This window comes from Hyperolius riggenbachi, chromosome 5 (assembly GCF_040937935.1).
Source record: "Hyperolius riggenbachi isolate aHypRig1 chromosome 5, aHypRig1.pri, whole genome shotgun sequence".
NCBI classification, from domain to species: Eukaryota; Metazoa; Chordata; class Amphibia; order Anura; family Hyperoliidae; genus Hyperolius; species Hyperolius riggenbachi.
In genome coordinates this window covers 87,857,018-87,867,513 of record NC_090650.1, presented here as the reverse complement: position 1 = coordinate 87,867,513, position 10,496 = coordinate 87,857,018, and the positions used below count along the sequence as shown (strand labels likewise).

Here is a 10,496-nt window from a genome sequence, read left to right as displayed (position 1 = left end):
CCCTCTTGGTCCCACTGGCGGCCCTGTTAACCAGGCGACTTCGGCTGGAGGCGTGCATGCATCCGGAAAGTCATCACGCTGGTTGCCATAAGCATGCTGCGCTGTTCTTGAAAGACTGAACCACACAGGACGCTTATGGCGACAGGCGTGTGATCGCCCCAGGCGCATGTGCGACTTTAGCCGAAGTTGCCGGGTTAACAGGGCTGCCAGTGGGAACACGTAGGGACCGCAGAGGATGCCTAGGGACCTAGCTGGCTACGGGGGCTGGAGGAAGCCCCGGGGAAGTCCAGATTCCGTTTATTGTTTGTATCCAGGGTCCCTTTACGAGCCAGTTCACACAGCCATGCATTGATGGATCTTTAGTAGATCTGACAAGTAATCAGTATTTTGCAATCAAAAATAATCATTGATCCACTGACCATTGACATTATCTTCTAGCTTTGTACTGTGTCGTATGGTAGTCGTATGGTAGTCAGTCTCCTGCTGCTGACCCATATGGCCCCATCTTCACTCTATTGAGAAAAGATCAGCCTTTCCTAATCAACCTTTTATGAGCTTTTAGGTCATAACTGACCAGGAAAAGCCAGTTAACAGTTTTTTTTCCCAAGTCAGGATAGGTTCACAGTGGTCAGTTGCGTAATGCATGCGATGCCATAGACTTTAATAGAAAGCCTGCATGCAGCGAGTTAGAATAACGTGATCACTTACAACACAACACTGTGAACAGCCCCATAGTATTGTATGAGCAGTGAGCAGACAAGTGAGCAGACATTCAGAATTATTCTGCAATGCAACTGGGAACTGTGAACAGGGCTTAAATGTTTTTACTTTATAACTGTCTGATCTATTAAACACTGCCTATAGGAGGCCACTAAGGCCCTGTTCACAATGGTCAGTTGCGTTGCAGAAAAATTCAGTATGTCAACTCACTGCCCATACAATTCTGTGGGCCCGTTCACAGTAACAGATCGTGTTATTCTAACTCGCTGCATGCAGGCTTTGTGTTGAAGTCAATGTCAGTCTCCATTGCAGTTCACACTCATTATAAAATAGCGTGAGTGACCTGTGAACCTTGGATCACAGTAACATTTTTAGCGAACAATCATTTGAGCGATCAGGTAAATGCGATCCGAAATAAATTGCCATAGTATATTGTTTCACCATCAACTAACCAATCCGTACTTCCTACCCATCACAACCGATTATAAAAAAACAAAAACATTTTTCCCATTGACAAAATTGCCAAAAATGATTGCTTTTAAAATCGTTCGTAGTCGATTGAGAACATCAGTGTTCTCGATTGAGAACACAAGTAAAAACAGAGTTTATTTTCTGTCAATCTGATCACAATTATCTGATCGCTTAAACGATTCTTCATTATAAATAGTACCATTAGTGAAGCTAAATGTATAAAATAACTTGTAAATCAGTGAATCTCATAACTCAGAGGATGGCAGGAGAGTCAGCACAACTGCTGGGCAGATAGTGGCAGGTGTCACTGATGGAGAGAAGGCTCTGTGCAATGTGTCACCTATAGCAGAGCAGCAGCCGGCAGGGCAGGGGTTAAGCCGCGGTGGCCCCTCCCCTCCATGGCCCGGCCGGCAGTGGGGAGAGGGGGAGGGCTCCGCCCCGCTCTGTGTGTCCGGGGGAGGAGGAGGTGGAGAAGGGGAGGAGATTGCTACTTGCAGCTGGGGGGGGAAATAATAATAAAATAAAATATCATCGCTGCAGAGGCGGCAGGAATAATCCCCATCCCCCTGCTGTAGTGGCCGGCAGAGAGGCCGCGGCGCCCCGGAGCAGCGACAAGCGGGTAAGCAATGGCGAGGAGGGGCAGAGGAGGGTCTCGGGGAGGAGGCCTCAGCACCAGGGCTGGATGGAGCCGATGGATCCCGTAGCGGGATAGAAGGGGGAGGTGGGAGAGAGGGGTGTCCGGGCCGCCCCTCTCCGGGGCTGTCAATCAGGGCGGGGGGATCAGGGGCCCCGGCTGCGGGGAGAGACGGAGCTACTACGCCACAACCCCCTTCTCTAGCCAGCTGCTGCCGCCGCCATGAGAGAGAGCCAGGCCCCCCATCCCTCCTCCTCCAGCATCCAGCCTCCCTGAGCCACAGCGACCGGCCTTCCTATCCACCCCCATCCCGTCCCATCCCATCCAGCAGCCTGTTCCCTCCTGATGAGCGGTACGTAACACCCCCCGGCCAGCCCTGATCATCATCACCCCTCTGCCAGCATGTCTACCTCCTCCCTGTTATCACAGGATGATCCCCAGCGCGGTGACAGCCTCCTCCTGTGGGAGTGACACTGGCCATGGGGTCGGGTCTACAGGAGGTCTATTTATAAAAAGAATGGAGAATGTTGGGGTTTCCCCAAATTATCCCAATTTTACAAAACCCTAAAGGTAGACATACATCTAGCAATTTTTGATTAAGTCGACTAAGCGATTGTCTATATTGAGCGATCAAGTTCAGTGTGGTTGAATCAAAGTCGATGGACTAGTGGCCAACATATTACAAGCAATATCCATTGCGATTAACCTGCACTTAGTGATCTGACCAATGTTGTACCTCCATGCTCTAAATGCAAAAATCGTTTCAGAGATGATCAAATCACATATGAACGGTAGCCGATCGACTGATATCTTCTATCTTGCTAGATCGACTAAGGGCTCTTTCATATCAGACAACGCGTACAGGAGCTGTTCTCCTGCGTGTGTTGAATAGCCTGCAGGCGGGTCGCTCAGGATGTTGCGGTGCGACGCAATAAGCAGCGGTAGATATTAATTCACCTGACGGGAAAACCGATAAAAAGCTTCCAGGTGCGTCGAACTGCAACGTGCCGAAACGCAGCGTCACATGTGAAAGGTAAAATGAAGTCTGTGGACTTTCATTTTACCTTGGTTAATGCAAAGTTTCGACTTTTCGTCAAAATGCAGGAAACGGGCTCTAGTGTGAAAGAGCCCGAAGTTAGCTGATTCTTCATCATATGCTGCTTTTCATCGATCAGGCATATTGTAACACACCCCATTCTCTCTTCAATAAAATAATTGGATCGAATGGTCGATCCTATAGCCAAATTGCTAGATGTATGGACACTTTTTTTATGCTTTTTTCATGTATAAGTCATCCTGGTGAAATAATTAATTTTCTTTCCTTATGATGATTGCTGGTTTTATGCATTCACTCAATTTATAAAGTGGTGAATGTGCATTTGTGAAATACTCACAGGAACATTTTCTAAAAACTCTCTTTGCAAATCTTGCGCGTTCCAGTGATTTTGCGTAGAGGCTTGCTTAGGTCTTTATCCTTGCTGTATATTCACATTTAGTCACCAGCATTCCACCTGCGTTCGCCAGAATATTCCATAAATCGCAGTTAGTATTGCTGTTGCGCTCAGAAATGCGCTCAGATTCACCCAAGTTTTCAGGTATAGGCCACTTGTATGTGGGATGTGCAGGTGTTATACAAGCAATATTTGTGGGTCTTATTTCTGAATCATTCATGTCATGTACTACTGATCACCATGACTCCTTTTGACTTAAACTTGTCTAATCTACGGACATCTATTCTATAGGAGCTAGGACATGTATAATAGAGGTTTTGAGGAACATTAACATTTTCCTATTAACCTAAATTTAGTGCATCCAGACAGACAATGGAAATGAGTTAGGGTTTGTTACTGTATTTTCATCTGGGTGCACACTATGGTTTACTGAGATGCAGAGCTTATTAAAGTATGTGACTTGTCATTCTGGTTGTCTTTACAGATCAGGCAGAGGAAGAGATGGCCAGCGAAGGAGGAAAAGGTGGTGAACCTGAAACTAAAAAAAAGGGCAAGGGATCAGGTTCACAGGTAAATAAAATTCTGCTTATAATGTAAATTGGTACTAGTCGCGTCTAGGGGAGCCAGCAGAATACCCCATAAGGGACAGTTCTCCAATCACAGCACCCTCTTGGCATTGGGCGAATGGTCTTGTTAGCAGAATTTCCCTATGGGTCTCCTGCTGGGTTTGCTAAACTAGTACCTAATAATCCTTAAGCCATTTTTAGCCTGACCTGTCCAGCCTTACTGAAAAGCAGTTCATTCCCTTGTTTTATTTTCTTCAGATCTGTTTTAACCATTATTTCCTAAAATTCTGAAGTGATGTATTTTAGACTAGAGGCACCACCTGATGCTGTCATTGGAATCTTCATGAGTACATGTTGAGAACCCTGCATTTCTAGATGATTGATAGGAGTGGAGTATTATATTTTTCGTAATATAAGATGCTCCGGCATATAAGACACACTTATGTTTAGAGGGCAAAAATCAGAAAAAAAATATTGATAAACCTAGGTGCATCTATAGTGCAGGGTCGTCTCATGAACCTTTTATTTCCCACCCCCCCCCCCCCCCCCCCCCTCTATCTATCTACACTGCACTATTCCCTGTAGCTCCTACCAGTTACACCAGTTACACTACACTTATCCCTTCTGCTCCTACCAGTTGCACTACACTGCACTATACCCTGCTGCTCCTACCAGTTACTGTACACTACACCAATCCCTGTTGCCCACCAAGTAAGCTACACAGCACTACACTTCACTGCACTACACTGATTTGAAAAATGATTTTAAGTGTATGTGGCTTTATAGTGATTATGTCTAATGAAACTTTGATAATGAATTTATTACCCTTTGTAAGCTCAGGCTCCCTTTGATATACTTTTAATACTACACCTGCTCCTGCTGGTGCAATCCTCTCTGGTGCCAGATCCTGGAACCTTGCAGCTCTCCAGGGACACTGGCCGCCTGCCGCTATACAGCACTGCCGTGTCCTCCGTCCTGCAAGCCGCATACACGTTGTGTTTATAATACACTAGCGGTGCGCCGGGGTTCACGCATGGCGTCATGCCTGACCCCTGGCGCACGTGTATGAGGCTTGCAAGAAGGAGGACCCGGCAGTGCTGTATAGCGGCAGGTGGCCGGGGTCCCTGGAGAGCTGCAAGACAAGTAGAGGAACGCGCTGCCAGGACCTGGAGCCAGAGGAAGAGGATCGCGCCAGCAGGAGCAGGTAATATTGATTCCCTGTGCACTCTGCATAATGTTTTTTTCCATACTTTTTCAATAAGGATGCACCCACTTTCCTCCCTAAGGTTTGGGGGAGTAAAAGTGCATCTTATAAATACGGTAATTGATAGGAGTGAAGTAAACTTGAAGGCCCCTTTTACACTTAACACGTCACTTCCCAGGAACCTTCACCTGCCGCAGCTGGTTGCAGTGGTCATTAAAGTCTATGAGACATGCCACACTGTGGTGCGATGTGACGGAAGTGCTCTGAGCACCTCAGAAGTAATGCATCGGCTTCAGTGCATTGCCCTGGGACTCCCAGAAAAGCACTGGCAAGTATTGTTAATTTTCCTCAGTCACACTGCAGCTATAACACACAGTCCTACTTTTCAGTTGCGGTGCAATTATTCCAAATCGCACCACTACCACAGCACATTGGTGTAAAAGGACCCTCAAGGCAACCTATAGTGATAGGAATAATGGAGGCTGCCATCGGGTTCTTTTTTTCAAAAATTGAATTTGCCTGGCTGCTGGGATCTCTTGGATTCCATGGTTTCAGTCACTCATTGTGCCCCCATCTGAGTCAACACCCTATAAGTGTTGAAGCTGGATTAGCACAACTAGGCAGGTAGAGATGAGAAAATGGTTTGACTTTCCAATGGATTTTTGATCTACTAGGATTACAGGTCAGAACTGGATCTTTGCACAGAGTTTTAGAAGCAAATGATTAAAAAAAACTAATAATATTGTGTTGTTTTTTTTTTTTGTTTACACTATTCATTCATGAATTTAGTCAGTGTTCACCCGTTGTAAAATCTCTCCTTTCACTGATTTACTGGTTTACAGGCAACATCTTTAGTCCTGTCAGGTGATCTCTGTGGAATGTGTGTGTATACTGAATATTCCAAAGCCAGTACAAAATATACATGGTTTCCCAGAATGCTCTCTGAGGAGAATTCTGCATAGCTAAACATCTCTGGAAAGGTGGGGGCTACATACCAATATACAGCATTATATAGCTATAGGAAATATGTCTGCTAAAACCAGGAACATAACAGTAAAAGTGGGTATCCTGAATAGTTTACTACATTCTACTATACTGTGTGTCATCATGGTTCCTCTTTTAAATAACCTTTAGCTTTCTGAATCTGATTAAATGTTATGATGATTAATGTTAAGCCCCCCAAAAAACAAACAAAAAAAACAAAACCGATAATCACCTATGGAGAGGGAAGGCTCTGGGTCCTATAGAGCCTTCCCATTCCTCTCACGGTCCCTGCATTCCAGCAATGTCACCCCAGTTTGAATCCCCCATCGCAGGAGGCTTTGGGAGCCCAAGTGCTCCCGAAGACGAGCCGCTCTGAACTGCGCATGCGTAGTACGGAGCCACCCTTCTTTAGGATTACTCGGACTCCTGAAGCCTCTTGAGGAGCAGTATTCGATCGGTCGGATACTACTTACTAGGTGAAATCGCGGGGACCAGGAGAGAAGCGGGAAGGCTCTATAGGACCCAGAGCCTACCCTCTCCATAGGTGAGTATCTTTTTTTTTTTTTTTTATCTGGCTTAAAGAACAGGTGACACCCTTGCTAACCTAGGGAAAAAAACATAAGTAGATAAATACTAGTTCTAATTATATAACAGATCTATTGCACTGTCCATGTTGTGATTCCTGTGAATTTTATAAAGGAAAAGCAGAGAATCCTATTGTAGACAGTTTCCATCTTCGTTACCTTTGATTGAAGCTAACACTGACATAATTTCCTCCCTCACACTTTTTTTTTTCTCCTCTTGCTAATTGTGTATTTGTTACCTGCCCTCCTCTGAGTCTTCAGACACTCCCACTGAGGTCTGTACAGTGCACTATCTTGTCATTAGAAGCAGGGCTGTGGAGTCGGAGCAATTTTGGGTACCCGGTATCAGTCGGTGATTTCACAAACTGGGGAGTCGGATAATTTTGTACAAAATCCACAGCCTTGGTAAGTATTAGACTAAGGAGTCGGAGTCGAGGAGTCGGAGCCATTTTGGGTACCCGGAGTCGGAGTTGGAGTCGGAAGATTAGAAGGAAGGGGAAATAAAGGGCCGATGGCAATGGCAATTAAAGAGAATCTGTACTCTAATATTCTTACAATAAAAAGCATACCATTCTATTCCTTATGTTCTCCTGGGCCCCTCTGTGCTGTTTCTGCCACTCCCTGCTGCAATCCTGGTTTGTAATTAACAGTTTTAGGCAGTGTTTACAAACAAAAGACTGGCTTCTAACCAGAGTATCATAGGCTCAGAACTAGCTTACTGTGTGACTCCTGCAGAGCTTGGAGGGGGTGTGTAAAGCTTCTGCCAATGACAAGCAGTGCTGCACATTCCACACATTCCAGCCTCAGCCCGACAGACATAACAGAGGAAAGGAGATAAGATTTATTACAGAGACAGTGCAAGTAGGAAAGGCTGCAGTAAGACAGAGCACATTAGAACAGGTATAGGAACTTATAGGATAGAAAAAATAAGGCTCAAAATTTTGTTAGTCTCTTTAAAGGGCCAGTGCTCCTTAAGTATGTGATCACTCCAAACCATAACAGCAGAAAAAGTTTTGAATGCAGGATTAGCATCTTTTTTTCACTTAATACACTCATACCAGTTGCTGTTGAGTGTTGTTTTTTTTTTTTTTTTTTTTTTTTTTTTTAATATGATGACGATCCCGCTTTAAAGAGAACCCGAGGTGGGTTTGAAGAATATTATCTGCATACAGAGGCTGGATCTGCCTATACAGCCCAGCCTCTGTTGCTATCCCAAACCCCCCTAAGCTCCCCCTGCACTCTGCAATCCCTCCATAAATCACAACCACGCTGCTGACAAACAGCTTGTCAGAGCTGGCTGTGTTTATCTCTATAGTGTCAGTCTGCTGCTCTCCCCGCCTCCTGCAGAACTCCAGTCCCCGCCTGCATCCCTTCCCTCCCTGCTGATTGGAGGGAAGGGACGGGGGCAGGGACTGGAGCTATGCAGGAGGCGGGGGAGCAGCTGAGACTGACACTACAGATGTAAACACAGCCTCACAGCACGGCTGTGATTTATGAGGGATTGCAGAGTACAGGGGGACCTTAGTGGGGTTTGGGATAGCAACAGAGGCTGGGCTGTATAGGCAGATCTAGCCTCTGTATGCAGATAACATTCTTTAAACACACCTCGGGTTCTCTTTAACATTTACTTTAAATCCTTGCAATGATCTGACTCAACCTCTGCTAATTCTAGTAACTGTAGATAGTTGAAAAAAAACAACCTTGAGATAATGAATTCTCATCTCATGTAAAGGCAAGTAGCACATTTTAAAGAGGAAGTCTGCAGCGGCAGCCTCAATATTGCTTGCACATTGTGTTACCTAAAACCAAGGTTAGTTTCTTTTTGATCTGCTAAATGCAGTAGTGACATTGAATGTCATCTGCTTCCTGCAGCTTGCACACTGAAAGTCGCAGATACAGTTAGAGATGCAGCACATTTTTTTAGTATGTGACCACTTCCTGTTGAAGCTAGTGTTAGAGCTGTCAGATGGGAACATGCTCATTTTCTAATTCCTCCCACTTTCTCTTTGATTAGGACTCTCAGCCTTCTCCTCTGGCTTTACTAGCTGCCACCTGCAGTAAAATAGGAACGACTGGGGAAAACCAAGCGGCTGGACAACAGCAGATAATCATAGACCCCAGCCAAGGATTGGTTCAGCTTCAGAACCAACCACAACAGTTGGAACTGGTTACCACTCAGCTGGCAGGTAGTGCCTGGCAGATTGTCGCTGCGGCACCTCCTGTCTCTAAAGAGAACAGTATAACTCAGCAAGGCATTTCAATAGCTACTAGTACAGCAGCTTCATCCACTAGCAACAACGAGAATTCCTCACCCACCAAAACAAAAGCTAGCACCTCTACTTTGGCACCCGGACAGTTCCAGGTGATCCAAGTTCAGACTCCTGGAGGAAATGTACAATATCAAGTTATTCCTCAGATACAGACTTTGGAAGGTCAGCACATTCAGATCAGCCCTGGCAATGCCACCACACTGCAAGACTTGCAAGGTCAAATCCAGTTTATTCCTGCCGGTAACAATCAAGCCATTATCACTGCTGGCAATAGAACGACATCTGGAAACATTATTGCACAGAACTTGGCAAATCAGACTGTTCCAGTGCAGATCCGGCCTGGAGTTTCTATACCGTTGCAGCTGCAGACCATTCCTGGTACTCCTCAAGTAGTGACCACCTTGCCTATCAATATTGGGGGAGTGACTCTAGCTCTGCCTGTGATCAACAGTATGTCCACTGGGGGCAGTTCAGCACAGATCGTTCAGTCCACAGATGGTGGAGTTACCAATGGAAATCAGCTGGTGTCCACACCCATCACAACTTCTGTCAGCACCATGCCTGACTCTCCCTCCTCCTCCACCTCCTCAACCTGTACAACCACTGTGTCAACCACTCTGACTAGCAGCGATACACTCGTCAGCACAGCTGAAACTGGCCAATTTACAAGCACACCAGCAAGTACAGAACGTACAGCAGAAGAATCGCCATCCTCTGTTACCGAGTCTGAAACCCAAAGCGGTAGCCAGCTCCAGGCAAATGGACTGCAGAGTGTGTCCGATCAGTCGAGTTCCCTCCAGCAGGTGCAGATTGTAGGTCAGCCAGTCTTGCAGCAGATCCAGATTCAGCAGCCACAGCAACAGATCATACAAGCCATACCACAGCAGTCTTTTCAGCTTCAGTCTGGGCAGACCATACAGACTCTCCAGCAGCAACAGCTGCAAAACGTTCAGCTCCAAGCATTAAGTCCGACACAGGTTCTCATAAGGGCCCCCACGTTAACCCCTTCCGGTCAGATCAGCTGGCAGACTGTGCAGGTTCAGAATATTCAAAACCTTCAGAACTTACAATTTCAAAATGCCGGCATGCCACAGCAGCTGACTTTAACCCCAGTGTCTTCCAGTGGTGGGACGACAATTGCTCAGATTACACCAGTTACAGTTTCCGGCACTCCAATCACTCTCAATGCCGCCCACTTTACATCTGTGCCTAATCTACAGACAGTCAGTGTTGCAAACCTCGGAGCTGGAGTCCAGGTTCAGGGAGTTCCTGTAACCATTACAAATGTTGGAGGTATGTGTGATTTTTGTTTTGTTTTCTGTTCATTAAAATTTATATTATTTCATGTTGTATTCTATGGATTTTATCATCACGTAAACACCTGCTGTGTGTTAACACTCAATGCTAGTTGTATTTTATTAAAGCGCATCATTAGATTGAAATTACAACCAGGCTTATATAAAATATTTGTTGATGAAATGTACTGATATATTTTATGGGCTCCTCAACTGGATTTACCCGAGTTTTTGTTTTTATTATGTCCTGGACTGCTAATGATACGGCATGAGTTTTTTTGGCAATGTCGGCGTACTCACCTGAGGTGGTTTTTGCA

At 45.6% G+C, this 10,496-nt stretch overlaps 1 protein-coding gene across 2 annotated transcripts in view; it reads left to right on the top strand.

The window, feature by feature from the left end:
* Window positions 1–1,655: 1,655 nt before the first annotated feature.
* The window catches only part of SP4 (Sp4 transcription factor), a 75,890-nt gene continuing 67,049 nt past the window's right edge, over window positions 1,656–10,496 (top strand). The window contains exons 1-3 of one of the 2 annotated variants that reach the window (XM_068235971.1): window positions 1,656–1,810; window positions 3,761–3,846; window positions 8,629–10,177. In XM_068235971.1, the coding sequence (XP_068092072.1) occupies window positions 3,778–3,846; window positions 8,629–10,177 (1,618 nt within the window). In that variant the 5' untranslated portion in view covers window positions 1,656–1,810; window positions 3,761–3,777. Of the gene's footprint in view, window positions 1,811–1,969; window positions 2,178–3,760; window positions 3,847–8,628; window positions 10,178–10,496 lie in introns of those variants that run through there. The other variant, XM_068235970.1, reaches the window with a different exon arrangement.